This window comes from Eucyclogobius newberryi, unplaced genomic scaffold (assembly GCF_026437365.1).
Source record: "Eucyclogobius newberryi isolate DKJ021-1_F unplaced genomic scaffold, fEucNew1.0.hap1 SCAF_13, whole genome shotgun sequence".
NCBI lineage: Eukaryota > Metazoa > Chordata > Actinopteri > Gobiiformes > Gobiidae > Eucyclogobius > Eucyclogobius newberryi.
In genome coordinates this window covers 21,830,971-21,850,359 of record NW_027315757.1, presented here as the reverse complement: position 1 = coordinate 21,850,359, position 19,389 = coordinate 21,830,971, and the positions used below count along the sequence as shown (strand labels likewise).

Below are 19,389 nucleotides of genomic sequence, written 5' to 3'. Positions count from 1 at the left end.
TCTGCTGTTGATGAGATGACCTACAGTTAAACATGTATCTCTCTTAACCAAAGAAGACAAACACATTCATTATCCTATTTCAGTAGCTCTCACTTTTTACAAGTGTCACCTAAGGAAGGAGCACCAGATCTAAATCAGGTCAAAAATATGGCTCAAACAAACCCAAAGAGAACAAACATGTGGAGTAAATGATTATATTTAGCAACTGTAGAGGAATCCTGAAACAACCCTCGTGCCACAGTTTGAGAAACACTGCCCTATTGAGTGTTACCTGAAGGTATTTGTGTTTGGGCTAAATCAAAAAAGCTTAAAATTGTCAATGATAAGCTTGTTTTTTTAATAGAGGGACACACAGCTCTTCTGTCAGTAAAAACAGTTGAACACGTGTAACTGTCATACCCATGTGCAATACTGACTTAATCATGTGCAATACTGACTTAATCATGTGCAATACTGACTTAATCATGTGCAATACTGACATAATCATGTGCAATACTGACATAATCATGTGCAATACTGACATAATCATGTGCAATACTGTCATAATTATGTGCAATACTGACATAATCATGTGCAATACTGACATAATCATGTGCAATACTGACATAATCATGTGCAATACTGTCATAATTATGTGCAATACTGACATAATCATGTGCAATACTGACATAATCATGTGCAATACTGACTTAATTATGTGCAATACTGTCATAATTATGTGCAATACTGACATAATCATGTGCAATACTGACATATTCATACGCAATAATGTCACATTCATGTGCATATAACTGCTGTAAAAAAGAGTTTACTTTTGCCACTGTTATCATTATTTTTGTCTTATGTTATTTCTCTCTATTCCTTATTAAGAATATGAGAGGTTTTGTCTTTAAGAGTTTTGTTTATAAGAGTTTTTCTATTAAGAGTGTTTTTCTAAAGCTTTCTATAAGTTGTGTTCTTTTACTTCTGTATCTACTTGCGTTGCAACACCGAAATTTCCCCATTGTGTGGACAAATAAAGCTTATCTTTTCTTGAAAGCATGTGGGTTGGAGCAAAGTTCCAGGAATTATTTATGTATTTATTGTTTTATTCCATTCATTAAAAGTATGTCTTCTTGTTTATGTTCATTTTTAAATAAGAAACACTATGACCAAATACAATTATAATCAAGCAATTCAAGGATGTAGATAAATATATAATTATTTCCCCTATAGCCCAGCCCTAATCTGTATTAGTAGAAGTAAAGCTACATCTTTGTATTGCAGCCCTCCAGCACCACAGGCCTGTCGGAGCGTACAGCTGTGAAGCCGCGCGTTACACAACTTTTTGGTTCTAGTGCGCTACAAAGAATCAAGCCCCGAAGCTCAAAATCCAGCAGCGTTTGTGCCAAGAATCCATTGAAAATAACAGCGTCCATCTTTGATCCCGCTTGAGGCCATGCGCCGCTTTCGGAAACGGCTCTTCGATCGAGATCGTTCTGCACTCGTAAAAAAATCCCCCATATTCTTACAACAGCCTGAACGTACTGTAAAAACAATCGATGCAGACATTTCACTTCAATTAGTTTTAATAGGATTTCGGATGTCGTTTGCGCTAAAGATCGAGGAAGGACCGCGAGAGCCAGCGGTAACAACGTATGTGACATTTTCATCCGTACAAGTCAATTTGTAGTTTCCTGGGACGGCTTAATGTGGTTTTCGGGGGGGGGACGACACTGGATTGCATTGAGTTCCATGATGATCGAAGGCCCACATTTTTATACCATCTGAATCAAAGACCGCCCATTAAACCACCAAAAATCAACTTATAAATCAAACAACAGTGAGAAAAGATGAAAGAACATTGCACTGTGCCGTTTTGATGCTTCCTTATTCGTGGATAATATTTGTGAATAACATAGACTGGATGGAGATGGGGATTCATTGGGTAAAAAGTGTATATTTTTGCTATGATTGTATTGGTTAGACGACTGTGGCGCGCGAGTCGCTCCGAAACAGCAGGTCTTTTGTCGTGCTCCTGACTTGTAAACACTTTATTTAGAAGCATATTGAATATTTGGTAGGGAAATGTCTTGATTTGTGAGAAAATCGCGTCAACGGGAGACGAACACGTTGAATCGGAGGCATAAAAACGCACCAGAGGGTCCGCGTAAGAAGCTTTGCCTGTCAACAGTTTCATAGCCGTCCGTCTTTCTAATCTTAAGCGTCGCTGACAGAATGTGAGAAGTAGCATTTCCCTGAGCTGTAGCATGAGACAACCCCGGGGTCCGTGGAGTGGATGCCAAACGGTATTCAGCCGCCCCTGAGCACCTGACAAGAGAACAACGGCCCCGTGACTTGATAAAGCGCTCCCCCACGAGGGAGAAAAGACACATTGATATGCACGGGATGACAAGAATAGACATGTTCTCGGGCGATGCAAACGCCGCTCAATCACTCGCCGTTCATAGTTTGTGTTTCTCAGCCGAGGTCAGGAGGACGGGGGCGGACACACTCAGACATGGCCCTTTGTTGTTTTCCTGAACAGGCACATTGTTCTGTCTGACCGCTGATGGACAATACTAGAGTTAATATCAATCTTTTCCACATATCTGCCTCCAGTCGCCCTTGCGTGTAATTCCCAGTTTGACCTCTGTGCGACGTTTAAAGACAGACTAGTGAGTTAAAATGATTGGGTGATTGATCTAGATGGAGAAATAGGTAAAGAATCTAAATTAAAAATGATCATAAAAGTGCAATTTTTGGTTTGTTATCGTTTTTTCAAAAGAGAAAAGTTAACTTCAATTTTGGTCTTTCCATAGATATAAAAATGTTGATATCGGCATCAGTAAATATTGGTTGTTGGTCAGAATAACAAGCAAAATATTAGAGATCAGCTAAAAAAAAAATGTGCGTTTAGCGTTTAGTTTCAGTTTAAAATTATATTATTGTTTTTACTCATTATCTGGGATTCCCTTCTTATGTAGATGTATGTTATGTTTATGTTGCATTAACTTTATCATTCAGAAGGTTTGATTGAATAAAACTGGTCACACACTTGAGGAATGGCACTTTATTGAACGATACGACCGACAGAAAAGGAACGATTAATTGTCGTTCGGTCATGGTGCCAGGAATCACGCTTGATCGTAAAATTGTGACGGTTCTTCTCACAATAAGATTAAAATTTGATATATTTCCACATTCACCTCATCAAAATTGTGACTAAACCAGGACTAAACCCACAACTAAACCAAGGACTCAAACAGGACTGACCCAAGTCTTCATTTTACCCACAATACAACAGGCAAAGTAGTCTATTTTGAGACAGGTACATATCAAGATCTGCCGAGACGATAAAGTAAACCATAAATACATTGAAGACGACGTAAAACTGGTAGAATTTTCCAAAACTATGACTTTTACTCGTCTAGTCTTTTTCCCGTTCCTTGGTGTAACGACGCAGTAACCGTTAGTGGAAGTACAGTTGAAGTATTATTAATGATAGTAATCACAGGAGTCGCAGTGCAGTAGTGGTGATAGTTGTCATCTTTTAGAACTTATTGTTGTATTTGGTTTAAAAAGTAAAACATAAAACTTCTTCCATTATTTCTAGCCACGGGCTGTATTTTCCGAGGCACAAACCCCAGCCAGGCTCTCATTAAAGATTCTGTAATTACATTGCGACACAAACGGTGCAGTTGCATGTGTCTTAGCGCGTTGTCACTCACCCCCATTCGGGTTAATTAAAGAGCAAAATGCAATTTAAGTTACACAATAGCCGCGCCGAGCCACATTATTCCACAGCAAATGACAGAGGGAAAATAGAAAGGCTTTTGTTTTTGCTTTATTTTGGGATTTACCGCCAGAAGTAAAAAGATGGCAGTCGGGTTATTGAGAAGGGGCCGTGTGTGGGACTTTATAATGGTGTTGTGAACAGAGCGAGTGGGCGGGTTGAGGGCTGACGCATCCCATTGGTCGTAGGTTGTAGTTCTGTGAATAGAGTTATTTTTTAAGGTACACTCAAAGCTTGCCTTTTGTCATGACGGTGGCCTGTTTTGATCAAATTGGTGAAGATATTTTGGTGACTGAGAGCGACATATGCAAAATAATCAGGGGCTGGATATATATATATTTTTGTTACAATGGTTTTTCCTTCGTGGTGCAGCTTTGACAAAAGTTTCGATTGAGTTTTTAGTTAAAATAATATGGCTTTGTGACACGTGTAATTTAAATTCTGGTCAAAGCAATTTTGTTTCATGAGTCCACTTTGTAGAAACATTTCTACAGCTACAGTAGGTGGCGCTAATGTAACACTTGGATACCAGACGCCATAAAACACCAACAAAGAAGAAGAAGAAAATAAAATCTGTGACAAAAATGCATCACGTCAAAACATTTATATTTTGGGTGAGTTATTGTATCTAAATAAATTTAAATAAATGTCCTAAACTCATTATTAGATTATGTTTGTACTAAAATGGAGCAAAATCTAATTAAAAACATGTGTACACTGACATCGTTATGCCCAATTTAGTTTCCTCCCTGAGAGTAGACAGGGACTTTTGTAACCTCAAGTCAAAAACATCAGGAGTTTGTTAGACGTAAAAAACCTTCATAAAATAACCTTTGACTAAATGTTCTGCCTTCAGGAGAAAAATGATGATGCTTTTGTTTATCATCCTGTCACTCTAATGACCAACGGAGAACGCTCAGGACGTGTCACGGAAACACAAAATATCTCATCTAAAACAGAAGAATTGACTTTAAGACTGGAATAAATATCTTCAGGATTATGAAAAAAAGTCAAATGAAAAGGCACATCTAGGGCTGCTCATTCATGCAATTATCGAGTGGTCCCGGCCTGCGTCTGAGGTCCATCTACAGCCTCCAGAGACATGAACAAACACTAGAACTTTTTATTTATTGAATTGACACTTCAAGATACATTTCATTTTTGGTGTGTAGAAATATTCGTTTTTCATCACACGCTTCAGTGGTTTAGGAGTGTAACAGGAGGAGATGGGGAGGCTGAGGTGGCTGATGGGAGCGCGTGGTTTGCAAAAGGTGGCAGGCTGTGATTGGCTGATGAATATAGTGACTAGGGCGGACTTGGACTTCCGGTAACCGTGTCGATTATAAAACAACAAATCATATTTCATCATTATATCCTCTAAAACACCAAACACAAATGTCAAAAAAGAAACCATTTCTGACGTTCATCCTTTATTTGTGAATATAAACCTTCAGCCACCATAATTTAACCTTTGATTCATTGATTATGTATTTAAAACATCTCAAAGTACAAGTGAAATGATCGTCAGACCAGTCAACTCCTGAAATGATCGTTAGATGTAAGTGAAGAGCGAGTCTTTATAAAAAACTGTTCTGTGTTTTGTATTTCAGCCCCACAAAAAACAAAACAAAAAATCAGTTTTATGTCACGATTCCCAGTTATAATAATAATGTATTGTTGTGTGCAGTCGCGGCAGACGCCTGAGGGGGAGTTCCTGCCCCTGGACCAGTGCGAGCTGGACGTGGGCTTTGGGACGGGTGCGGATCAGCTCTTCCTGGTGTCTCCTCTCACCATCTGCCACGAGATCAACACCAAGAGCCCCTTCTTCGACCTGTCCCAGCGCTCGCTCATGAACGAGCAGTTTGAGATCGTCGTCATCCTCGAGGGCATCGTGGAGACAACAGGTGAGTTCGCTCAAGCGCCAACGTGCAGCGATCATGGGCCCATCAGGGTTAGAGTTTTTTAATACCGCATTTGATATTGTATACAGAAGAGTTTCCGTCTGGTCGCCACCTCCTCCGCTCAGGCCAAACTCAGACAGAACAGTGCAATCAGGTTTGGGTTTTTCAGTGAGGAGCTCTTGCCATCATCGTTTGAAAGAAAATCAAACTTCTCTCACCTCAGAATAACAGTGTTTTGTGCTTCACTTCCTGCATCATTTCGCAATATTTCTTCAGTCCCCTGTGATATTTCTTCCTTTCTTCTTTCCTCGTAAACATCCATGTTTGTTTTAATGAAGACGGACCACGCATATATTCCTAAGTGGTCCATCCACCTGTCAATCTGAAGCCGGTGAGATGAGAAATCAGTGCCTAATCAAACCCTTTTTGCTTGTGGCACCGCGCCGCTATGTACAGTACGTGCCATGATTTTACATGTTCTTTGATGGCGATTCACATCCGATAAATATAAGATAAGATAAACAAAAACTCTCATAAACAAAAACTCTTATAAACAAAAACTCTTATAAACAAAAACTCCTATAGACAAAACCTCTCATTTACTAATAAGGAATGGAGGGGAAAAATAAATAAAGATGCAAATAAAATTAAAATAAAATAAAAAAAAACAGCTAGCGTAAGACCGTCTTCTGGGCGTTGAGCTCCAGGTTGTTTGGCTGCTTTGGTGTCATGGGAGACAGAATATGAGACGTGATTACAATGCACACGAGCACGAGGCATGAGAGACAGTGAGGACCATTTATAAAAGAAGATATTTTGCTCACACACAAAGCGGCTCCATTTTTTATGTTAATTATGAATGTTTTACTTTGCATAACCATATTCTGCTGCTAATTAGGCATCCGCATGAATAAACCTCTTATTATTGCTTATTAGTGTAATGTTAAGACATTTTGTACATGAATTATGATCCTAATAGGGTTTCGGCAAGTACCACATGAAATTTGGTTTTACCAAAAGCCTTAATTTGATGTTAATTACCTTATTTAGAATAACTTTATTATGCTTATTATTAGATATTTACTTGACCTTTCCTATTAATCAAACTCCGTATTACTGCTTGTTATTAATATTATCATGTATGTATTAGCAGCAAGTTGAACATTAATGTGCACTCTAAAACAAAATGTTACCAAAGACGATAACGCTTTAAAGTTGTTCACTATTTATACCTTATTGTAAGCATAATTATTTGTTTATGCTCTTATTAGCCTAATTTGTATGTGGCTTTTAATACTTTATAAATGTTAATAAGTCATTAAACAAAAAACATGTGTGCGTTAATAACTGTTGTACAAATGATAGTAAGAGCGTTAATAACCTGCTTTATAAATAGTTTACTATAGAACCTTAGTTTAAAGCGTTACAGAGAAGACCTGCTTTGTCTGGGGTCAGTGGGGGAAATGGCACAGTCGCTGATGCATATGCAGTGATTTCCCCTTAAAACTCAAAGTACCAGTGAATGAGGATATATCTGTGGTCTTTCCCCTCCTTCTCTTTCTCTCTCTGGCTGTCACAGGAGGCAGTGCAGGGCTGAACAGGCTTATAGCAGAGGGAGGATCAGCGGGGAGGCCTGCACTCTGTTGATAATACCAATAAATCACACAAGTTTGGTGTGTTGCACAGCAGTGGCAGCCGAGGCAACGGGAAGTTACTGTGGCATCCTTAAAGGCACATGACACTGACCATCCGCTACATACATGACATGTCATTGATCACTTTAAATGCAAAGTGTGTATGGTCAGATTGAGAGGGAAATGTTTCATTCAACTGTTTATTCTAATGAGAAAGTATTTATACTAAATGGAATTGGCTGAAAAGAGGCCAAATTTAGTTGCTTCCTGGGTCACATTAGCTCTTATAAAAACTATGAATTCATTAAAAAACAAAAAAGCTGGAAAAACAAGATATACCCTTAAATAAAATAAAATAAAAGAATAGCATGGCCCCTCCAAATGTTTGTTTCATGCATATATGTGTATATCATATCAACTCCTCTTCAGAGTTGCCATTTTATAACCTACATTCTCTTTGTTGTTTACGTTTGTAAGAATTTTGATTTAAAATAATGATATGAATAAGAAAAATAAGAATGAGAGTTAAAGCAGCAAGCGGCATCAAACGGTCCTCACGAGCGCCGGGCTTCGTACTCGGCACTTTCAACTTGATAAAGCTGGTGCTGTCACGCCCACAGGCCGTGTATTATTGGAGCTTTAGGGTGTAGTTGAGCTTAGTCACAATACATGGACACGGCTGTGTATCACCATCGCAAATGAACACAACTGATTAATATGTAGATTAAAATTGATAAATTCTGATGCCCCACTCCCAAATTTAAGTTATAAATTTGTATTTATGAGTCTTAATCAATAATAAACATAATGAAACATTCTTAATAAACTATATTTAACTTAAATTACCGCTGAACTAAGGCTTTAACATACTTACTGCTTTTTTTTAACCAGTTTCTAGCATTTTAAGGATGGAAAATATAGTCCAACTAACAACTAGCACATTTTGTCTCAATTCAGCAAATGACTTGAATTGGGGAATGAAAGAGACTAAAGGTTCATTCTGAAATATGTTTTTTATTCATGATAAAAAAAAGTTCAGGTACAATACGTTTGATTCAAGTTTAGTTCTGTTTAGGATTTAGTTCATTCCTACTGCCATTCCTAAGTCAATCACTATTACCATTTCAAGATCAGATTTGGCTCAATCTTAAGTGAAGCTAACTTTAGTGAAATCATTTTTACTTATTCAGCATTAGACATTTTGTGTATTGCGTATACACAGCGACGTCAACCTTCTTTATGTCTTTATGACATCAGCATTCTCATCCATTAAATACAAGACGGGGCCATAAACGTCTGAAGAATAAAGTCTGAAGAATAAAGTCTGAAGAATAAAGTCTGAAGAATAAAGTCTGAAGAATAAAGTCTGGCAGTAATGTAACACTTGGATACCGGCCGCCATAAAACACCTCATGGGCTTTGAAACGCCAAAGCAATGGAAGAAGAACTTCTAAAGAATACGACAAAGTCTGAGGAATAAAGTCTGGCGGTAATGCAACACTTGGATGCCAACCGCCATAAAACAACAACAACAACAACAACCAAAGAAGAAGAAGAACTTCATTACAATTCAGCCATCGAACAGACAAGCAGCGACCAAATCCAAGGGCACTGGACAATGTCGACAAACTGGGACGAAGATACTCTCGAAGACGACGAAGCACTTAACACTGAGGACTTAGAACTCATGGAGGCGCTTGGTTTGAAGCCTGAAGAGGGGCACCAAACCACTGGAAACTTTCTAACTGTAGAACAGCTGGAGAAGGAGGATAAAACAGAGTCTAAATACCAACTAGTGATGTTACGACTGGAAATGGCATTTAAAGCTTCAGAGGCCCAAAGACGGGAAGAGAATCTGCTGAAAGAGCTAGAAGAGGTGAAGAAGCTCAGAAAAACAGAGAGGAAGGAGTTTTTTAGACACCTCAAAATGGCTAAAGAGCAGAACATGTGGCTCAAACATGAAATTGAGCTGAGCGTCAAACAGCACGAGGAAAAGTGGACGTTACTGAACAAAATGAATCGGATGATGGTCACTTTAAAGACTGAACTGAGCAAACGGGCCAGCGAAACACAGGAGCTCCAAACTGAACTAAACAAAGTGAAAGACGAAAACTATCGTCTAAAGCTCGAAAATTAGCTCTGCATCAAACAGCATAAAGAGGAGAAGAGGAAGATACTGGGCCAAAAACATTATCATAGACATTTATGAGATTGAACTGTACAAACGGGCCATAGAAACACAGCAGGTCCAAAGTGACTTGGACAGAGTTGAAGAGGAGAGAGGATTCCTGCTCGACCCGTCTGAGAAACTGATGAAACATGATATTATAGACAAGGACGAACAAGCGAGAGCTGAACTAGAGGAGAAGGCAGCTGTTCTGAAACAGTGTGCAGAAGAGCGCCACCGGCAGGAGGAGAAGAGCAGTGCACAAGAAGAAGAGCTGAGGAGGGCAGAGGAAGAGCGCTCCCTGCTGGAGAGGATGTGCAATGCGCTAGAGGAGGAGCTGGAGAAGAAGTAGCACCCAGATGGACTCCAGGACCCCTCTCGTCCCCCACTACCACCCACCCAGCAACAAAAAATAAATAAAAAAATAAAAACACAGAGTTAGAGGAATATTGCATTACATTGTTACAAGCAGCAGGCGTACAGCTGCTCAGGTTAACTGTCCAGATTATTCTAGCTTTGTTTCCAAGAATCACAAGTTTTAGCACGTGCATTGTTAAAACTGTTAAATTGTCTCTGTCCAAATTAGTCTCACTGACTTTTTGGATAAGTGATTCCAAAATGGAATTTTGTAACAAATTTCATAATAGTTTGAAAAACTAAAACTTTTGCTCTCCGTATACAATTTAATTTCACTGTGTAGGGGGCGCTATCGTACCAAACAATTTAGTTTCATTTCAGGTAGGTTTAAGGTTAACAATTTAAGAATTTGACACATTTCTGTCTCTGTATGTGCAGCACCTTCAAAATTTGGGAAATTTCTGAAATTCAAGCAACATGAGACCATGAAAGGTATCAAAATGACTTGAATAGTTTTTGGTGCCCCACTCCTTAACACCATTTTCAGGAAATGTAAGTTTTTTCGGGCCAATGGCTTAGGAGGAATTTATAAAAACAAAATGAAATTTGGAAAATCTAGTGAGTCCTGCTTAGGAAATTTGTATCCAGTATGGCCGACATTTGGTTGGGCTGACGGCGTTGCCGTAATAATCAGATTTTTTGGGGGGCCATTTCCTATCTCGCAATGCATTTTTTGTACATTGGGGGCACTAGATTTGACATTAAAATTATTTTCTTATTTAACGGTGTACTGTGTCATTTTTGTGGTAAAGGGTTGTTGTGTCACAGCCATTAACATCTATTTCCATGGAGACAAGCAGCTGACAACACCAAGCCAAGTTACAGGTCCGACACAGAGAAAATAAATCTAATTTAGCCGCCACACATAAAATACAAATGATGTCCCACATTCAGACGCTGCTGACTCTGCTGTTCTCTCATTGTCTCTTGTATTTCCATTATTCCTGTCAGTCAATGTTAGATTCACGGCTAAGCAGAAATATCGACTCCAGAGAAGTATTCATGAATAATAGACACTTTCGACTGAGTTTGGTTGATCTGTTTACTGATTGATGTTGTACTAAGTTGAATACATCATATTTACTGCAGCAAAGTGTCAGCAGCAATACCAGTCGACCAGTGGGATGTAGGTGTGAACCAACTTGTGAATTGACATGTCCCAAAGTGGACGGGGAAAAAAAAACGCCTGAAGAAAACAATTTAAATCAAAGTATTCCAGTGTTGGACTGAAGGTAGCAGAGTGGTTAACCTGTCAGCCGCAATAACAAGGAGATTGTCGTTCAGTTCAGTTCTCAGGTTGGAGGAGGAGAGCTAAGTCACCCAAAAATGGCGTGAATGGGTTTGAGTTGGTTTTGAAAAGTGATGTTATCTGGTGCTCTCTTTTACTCCTGGAACTAGCGCTGCCTTCCAGTCGGCCTCGGAGGTCTGAATTTATGAGTTACGACTGAGCCCGGAGTTTGAATATCCGACACGGCCGTGCCCTGAGCTCAGATGAAGTTGGATATCCGACAGTTAAATTATTGAAAGCAGTTGTATGTTTGTGACCTGCTCCTGCGCTGAGCCTGAGTCATAGTTTTTACGGCTTGACAACGTGGAATAGAAATAAAAAAACTGAGAAAATGTCTTTGGAGGTATGAGTTCCGGCCTCTGAGGATCAACGGGGCGCGGCAGTAACGGCAGTGGTGCTAGATTTAGGACCTTGTAGAATATCAGAGGTTGAAACAGCCTTTCATGAGTTTTAAAGATAATTCTCCCTCATCATTATCTCACTCAGACTTGTATTTCGATCGATTCATTCGTGTTTGAGTAATCCTGTGTTCTTTTTTACCCATCAAGTCACCGTAGGTATTTTTCTTGACTAAAAAAAAAACACATGGAAGAAAATGAACTGCCTGGTCTATGATGAAATGTTAAATTGAGGAGCGTTGGAGTTTTGAACAGGGAATAAATCTTCCCATTTCTTTTTTACGTCATTTTGGATCAATTTTGCAGTTTACAATGGACAAAATCTACTGAATGTATGTTACAGGTAAATACTGAAACCATAGTATCTTCTCCGTGTCTTCTTTAAGGCAAAAGGTAATAGGAAATTCACATAAATTGACATACATTACCTACAGTAAACTCCATTGAGACCGTTTAACACCAGGTTGAATAATGTAGTTCCCTCTAAACTGTATATTTTAGCATTTGGAGAGGTAAATAGAGCTGTCGGTTAAAAGTCTTAATAATGCAACGAGAAACAGTGCCAGTCCAAGCTAATGCCAAAAACACCCTCCTGAGTCTCCACAGTCTGGAGATTCTGGAGATTCTGCCAAGAGTCTCTGCAAAAGCGCTTTCATTCCGGAGCAGCGAGGAGTGAGCATTAAGCAGATGGTTGGAAATGTTTAAGACGTGGGAATAATGAGGCGGAGCGCTTCGTCTGCCGCTGAGGGACGAACGCTGTTAAATACAGTTGTGTCTTTAGATATAAGTTTCCTGAAAAATAATGCAAGTTTGTATTATTTTGACAATAGTGTGTATCAAACAATGTATCGTCGAAATCTTCTTGTTTTGGAAGAATTCTCAAGTCTCTTTCATTTTCCCCATAAACTTTTAATATATTAAGAAAGTTATGGTGATAGTACAGTTTTCCAGATATTTTTTGGGCAAATGAAACACTGTAATTAAATATGATCCATCATGACCGACAGGTATAATCGTATGCAATCAGACGACGGAAGTAACTCCAAGAATCACGACTACAGTGGGTGGCGGTAATGTAACTATGGATACCAAGCGCCATAAAACACCAAAGAAGAAGAAGACTACGAAGAAGTGCATATGGTTCTCACGTTTTCATGACTTTGTTTGGTTGTTTTGTCCCTGTGGTAAATATATCATCGTTTTTACATGAGTCAAGTTGCAGTTTGCGAAGAAAATATGAAAAAATAAAAGTTTAACATGACAGGAAGTAGAGCTGGGTTCTGAAACAGAATCCCTTTGTTGTGATGTCATCAATAAGCGACGTTCAGTCAAAAGTGTAGAGAGGACAATTCATGCAACAGACACAATTTTCAGAAAGCTTAAGCAAACATTTAACAAGATAAAGGTGACGCCCTAACTAGGCCTATTGCCACACCCTGGCACACCCTGGCACACCCTGGTACACCCTGGCACACCCTGGTACACCCTGGCACACCCTGGCACACCCTGGCACACCCTGGTACACCCTGGCACACCCTGGCACACCCTGGCACACCCTGGCACACCCTGGCATACACGTGGCTATGACAGTGAAAAAGAATACATCATACATTTGAGTGAAATGTCTAACGTGTCATATGCACTTTAAGCCACTGTTAAAATAGTGGCTCATGAAATACAGAGCAAATAATATGAATGAATATTTACACTGAGTAATTGATGGACATTTATATTCACAAAATCAGTTCTCAGAATAAAGTCTTTCAGGGAAGAAGGCTTCTACTTTGTGCCCAGACAGAAGCCTTCAGATAAACATCGGCTAAGTGCTTATTGATTGTGAGAATCTGAGTGCAAACATCCAAATGTCAAAAGTTGGGATTGTAAACAAAGAAATGGCACAAGGGCCAACATACCGAGCATGAATTTTACCATCTTTATTGGATTTTAGTCGTCAAATGTGCACTGCCGCCCTATTCGGAAGCGGGATTTCGTTTTACCTGGGGACGTCTGTCAAATTGAAACGACCTCGCGATGTCTGAGTTTTTTTGGATTCGCAACATCAGTAATTGATAAACACATTGAAATATGACAAGAACACTTCAGCTAATGAGTTTGTCTGAGCGTTCCCCACACCAGAACACCATGTGATCAGATTGATTCTTTTACACAGACACAGCCAAGTTTGCGCTTTTTTTGTTAACAGACATTTTCACAAACATGGAGTAATTACACGGGATTTGCAACGTTCGTAATCATCACAACTTACCCGAGGTCCGTGAGCAATTCATCAATGCGTAGGATCAAGTCGGACCGTTAAGGGCGCGTTTAACGACCAAACCTTGCTTATGTAGACACACAGAGAAGCGCAGAGGCTGCGACCGGCGCATTACGTCGTACGAGTGAAGACGTGTGAAGACGGCACTCTTTCCGTTGACGTATCGATGCGTTTCGGGCGCTGAGGGACCGCTAATTACGTCGATGGGGTTGAAAGTGGTCGGGCGAGGGGCACGTGGAGAACAAGCTCGCTCCTGACCTGGGCCGTGTTAAACGCTGGGAAGGGAATCGCAGGCGAAAGACGTGATAATTGAATTCAGACTGAAGGTGTTTGGTGTCTGTTGCTACGGGAAATCGGGCTCGTTTACCAGTCTCCAATTCCTTCGACTCTAATTTACATATTGAGTTGAAAATCCTTGTTTAGGTTGCGCCAATTTATTTACTTTTGAATTTGTTGAGTGTGTTTGTCCAGTTTCCCAACTCAACAATTGGAAAAACATTATCTTTATCTAGCTTTATCTAGTCTTTTCTTGTTTTTTTCTTTCCATTTTGCACTTTAGTTGCTTTTATAAAATTGTGTTTGATGAGAGAGTCAAGTAGGCGTTGTTGTTTTACCACTTTCCAGAACTAAATTATTTGCTAGTGCAGTGTTTTAAAAGAAAATGTTGGTGGTAAAAAATTTTGTGCAAAATATTCCGCGGCACACCACCTACTAATTAATACATTTGCAAATCAGTTGTTATTTAGTCCGTGGTGACTAATGTCCATTCCACTGGTTCTTTTAATCTGGAAATGGCGATTGCTTTGCTTTCTTTTTGTTGGATCAGTTACACTTAAAACCTGTAAATGATTCAGTTAAATTCATGTGTAATTCATTAACTCAAACTGGAAATGTTTTCAAGGCCCACCAGGCAATACTTGAAGGCACATTAGTGTTCACGGCACATCAAATCAAGGCGTTGACTTACTACCGTACTGAAACAGAATTAGTCTTGCATTCGACCAATTTTTCAATGACACCCCTTTGTTTGAGGACTTTGAAAAAATTAAAAACACATTTTTTAGAATCCAATCAAGTTGGAAACAATTGCGGTACCACTTTATAATAACTACATCTTAATTTCCCTTAATAAAGCATGAAAAAAGACTTAATTCATCTTGAATAAATAGGTAATTAAGACGATTCAGGCTTAGTAAGTACATACATTTTGTTTATAGGAGATCTTCTACTGAAAGTGTTTTTCAGACTTCCTATAAGTGATCTGTTCTTTTCTTCTGTATCTACCTCTGTATCTACCTGCGTTGCATCAATGAAATTTCCCCATGTGGGACAGTAAAGGAATATCTTATCTTATCTTATTTTATCTTAAATAAGAGGTTAATGTATTAATTACATTTTTACTAAGCCCGAATCATCCTTAAACAATTTGTTCATTATGAATTAAGTCTTTGTGCTTTATTAAGACTATTAAAAGTTTAGTTGTAAAGTGTTACCATGTGTATGCTAGTTCAGTGCTTCTCAAACTGTGGTACGTGTCCTGGTGGTATTCCAGCTTCTTCAAGTGGATTCCTCTGCCGTTCTTGTGTTTGCCTTGTTTAGAGTCTATTTTATCCCCATTTTCTTTCTCTTTTGTGTTAGCCCTTAGATAGAACTACAGTAGCAACACTGTAGTCCCATTTCAGACATAGTTTAGACTAGGACTAGCTCCAGTTTAGACCAAAAATGTGGAATAAATCTGGTGGTATTCGGCAAGCCAAGTATTCTCTCAGTTGGTACTTGGTGTGAAACATTCAAGAGCCACTGTAGCCAATCATGCCTTTCATCCTCTTCCCACAGGTATGACATGCCAGGCGCGGACGTCGTACACAGAAGACGAGGTTCTCTGGGGCCACCGCTTCCTGCCCGTGATGTCACTGGAGGAGGGCTTTTTCCGCGTCGACTACTCCCAGTTCCACAACACGTTCGAGGTCAACACGCCGCCCTACAGCATCAGGGAGTTCGAGGAGAAGAACTCGCTCCCCTCGCCCGTCTCCACTCCAACCCAGGCCCTCACCGGCGACAGCTACGGGGCCAGACGCGATCGAGTGTTTTCCGTGGACTGCATCAACGCCGTGGAAGAGAGGAACCGACACGGCGGCGGCGGCGGGCGACTTCCGAGCAAACTGCAAAGGATAAGCTCGTCGGGGAAGGAGGACTTGCAGAGGAAAGTGCTGCTCTTGAACTCGCAGCACTCGGAAAAGGCGTGCAGCACGGGAGACTTGCCGCTGAAACTGCAGCGTCTGAGTTCGTCCGTCGTGAACGAGGCGGAGACCCGACTGCAGCTCAAGTCTCTGAAAGTGGGATTCGAGCCGATGACGCAGTCCACGGGCGATCTGTACCAGCAGAGCCTGCAACCGACGCCGTGTCCGTCGCCGATGCCGATGCACAGTCCGCTGTTGTCGGGAGGGAGGCCCGAGGACAAGCTGCCGGCAAAGCTGCGCAAAATGGCGGCCGATCGCTGAAAAACTGCGGACAATTATTCTGTACTGTGCTCACTCCTCGATATGGAGGTGATTATTTTTTACAGACGACGATGGTTCGATGAGAAACAACTGGATTTACTGTGGTTCATCTGTTCGATTGCTTCGTTTCTCACATAAAACTCGCTGGGCACAGACTTCATGCTTTCAAGTTGTTTGCAGCCGACAGATGTGCATGTAAATCTATACTTTACTGTATGCACCAGAACACCGGAGACACACCCGGTTACAAAAAGTTGGGACACAGCATGAACTTTGCCCATTCTTCTCAAATATTCCTTTTTATCTAAAGACATGACTAAAATGTGGCCAATTAGTTTATTAACCGGATGAATTTCAAAATTATTTATGTTTTGAGGGGGAGGCCTGTCACGATAATTACTAAAGTATATCGACTTATCGTTCAATCGACACTTTGAGACTAGATAAAGCCCTCTCCCAGTGCGTCCTTGAGGCACAGCTGTAGAACACTTTAACAGTGTGGCAGATCAGTCCCAGTGTCTGTTATTATCTGACTGATCGCTTCGCTGTGCAACATTGAAGTTTGTGTCGGGCCGAGAAGCACATCGCAGTAGATTCGATCCTCCCCGTATTCAGAGAGGACAGAATGCCTCGTGTTTAGACTTTGTGTGTTCTGTGCACGCCGCATGCTGCTGATTGTGTGTTTGATGGAAAAGGTATCTAAATGTCACTGAGTGCAGCCAATTGCTTCGTTCAGTGACAGGTTTTGGCCAGATGAGGATGAACTTCTGACCAGTGCAAAAGCAGAATTCTCCTCCACAGCACATGACAGCTTTATATTCTACCTAAAATAAACTTTTAAAAAAGCAATATACAATATTTCAACCAATACTGAATACTCATTATCAGATATACAATTAAAGGCGTAATGAACGATTTTTTGCCGATTTGAGAACTCAAGCGGAAGTGCGCATGCGCACTCAGCCCGTGCGGAAGCAGAGAAAAGCATCGCGGCTACACGTGCATTTGTTTATTAGTGCGACGGATCGCATCTCTCGTCTCCGTGGATTTCTCAAACTATCTTTCTCTGTCTTCATTTTATCCTGTACACTGAGGGAACTATATTATGATAGATCCATAGACTGTCCGTGCTGCTCGTGGGGACGAGCTGCACACGGCTGCAGGTGAGCAGTAGGTGCATCTTATGATTGATACGTGGCAGGACTAATCAGCAGTTCATGCCACGAGGAAATGAGACTCAGATTTGGCGCCAAAAAATCGTCCATTACGTCTTTAAGTGGCACACTATATTGTGAAAATAACAATTATAACGTTTTATATTAAAGAAAATATAAGATAGACCATGTGAATTTCTAGACATTGGCTTGAGGAAGTCAAACTGGACTTTGGTTTATTTGAGCCCCCCACAGTGCGCTGCTGCTGTTCGATGTTGATGCAGCAGTTTATTAAAGTTCTAAAGTTCTATATTTTCAGAGGCGATATATGGCCTGTTAAAACAAAGTTATTGTGACAGGCCTATTTGAGGGTTTGTTTTTTGAGAAAATCTTGAACCTATTGTCGATAGATTATCCTTTTTCGCATTGTTGCATCTTTGATTCCTACAGTGTCCCAACATTTTTGCAACGAGGGTTAAGTAGTCAGTTTATCAAATCTAAACTATATTAAGTTAATAATAAATGCTGTGTGCCATTTTCCCTGTGTGTGGTTAATTGTGTTTTGCGAATGTGGCTGCATTGACTGCAGCTTTCCAGATGTCGATAAGCCATCCAACAGTGTAATGCTGTTTTAATAGGCTGTAGTTAATACCCTAATTTTGTCCCTCTTGGCAGGCGACACATTATCAGCTGGAGCAAAGCAATAACTTTCTTTATAAGTATACAAGATACATTACATTAATGAGGTATAGGCTACAGTTGAAGAGTTGCTTAGTGTAGACTAACAGCTATTGTCACATTCAAATAGATGTGGTCAGTGAAGCCATTTATCGAACAATGATAAAGGAATTACCCACATGTGCTGACATGGACAAACAGAATGGCGTATGGAGTATGGGCCTTAATTCTGTTTATCCTGGCAGAATACATCAAGTTTGTTAGTTACAATATATAATGCATAAAGTACACATTTAGTCATCAAATTCGATCAGTTAGAGAAGGACAACAAATGAAAAAAGATTATTTTCAGGGCATTAGTCATTCTTTGTGGTGGTGGTGCTGGCTGCAAACACGATGAAAGTGATTGAATGAAAGATTAGTAAAAGCTAAATATGCTAAAGATGGTAAACATAAAAGGGCTTTGACTGGCTTTATTTGCAACAGTTGCTTTTTCCTGATTATTGATGCACAGCGTTCGCTTCACATTAAACAAAAAAACATAATATTTTTAGTGCAGAAAGCGTCCAGCCAGAGTGTGTAAAGAAATATTGAAACACAAAGTGGAGCTGGAGTGAAGTAGTCTCCCGTTTGCTCTTTAGCTCTTTAGCTTACTGTTTAGCTTTGATCACTAACTTGAAATTCATTGGTAAAAAAAAAAATAAGTAAACATTTGTTGTGTTTGGATGACGTCAGTCGCTCACGTATCAGACCCCCCCCTCCCCTCAGAGTCCCCTGCACAATCAGCATCCAAATGTACTCCCCCATTGACTCAAACCGCACCAGTATCAAACAACCAATGGAAAAGCGGCTTATGTTCCTGAAACCAAAGCAATTCTGGTTTATTTCAAATTTCCAGTCGTGTAACAGAGATAAGTTGGCATTTCAGTATTTCCCTCTGTCCAATTTGCGTCCATATCCAATTCATGAGAAGAATTGCACATTATTAACGTACAATTGGAATTAAACTGCAAAGCGATCGTAAAGACAGTGCTAATCTCAGCACACAATGTCCAGAGCAGGCTTTTCTCTCCATCGCTCCTGAGTCAGTCCTGAACCTTCATTTCACCATCAGCACAAAGACAGCTAAATCAATAGATACAAGGAGATTTCCCCTGTTCCATCTGCACAAAGGGGAACGGCCTTGAAGAGACGACTCCTC

The 19,389-nt window shown here is 40.1% G+C and overlaps 1 protein-coding gene across 1 annotated transcript in view; it reads left to right on the top strand.

Moving 5' to 3' along the window:
• kcnj19a (potassium inwardly rectifying channel subfamily J member 19a) overlaps positions 1-16,914 on the top strand; it is a 32,208-nt gene extending 15,294 nt beyond the window's left edge. Inside the window, exons 2-3 of the mRNA XM_072442909.1 lie at positions 5,463-5,679; positions 15,692-16,914. Coding sequence (XP_072299010.1) covers positions 5,463-5,679; positions 15,692-16,356 — 882 coding nt within the window. The 3' untranslated portion in view covers positions 16,357-16,914. The remainder of the gene's footprint in view (positions 1-5,462; positions 5,680-15,691) is intronic.
• Positions 16,915-19,389: the final 2,475 nt, after the last annotated feature.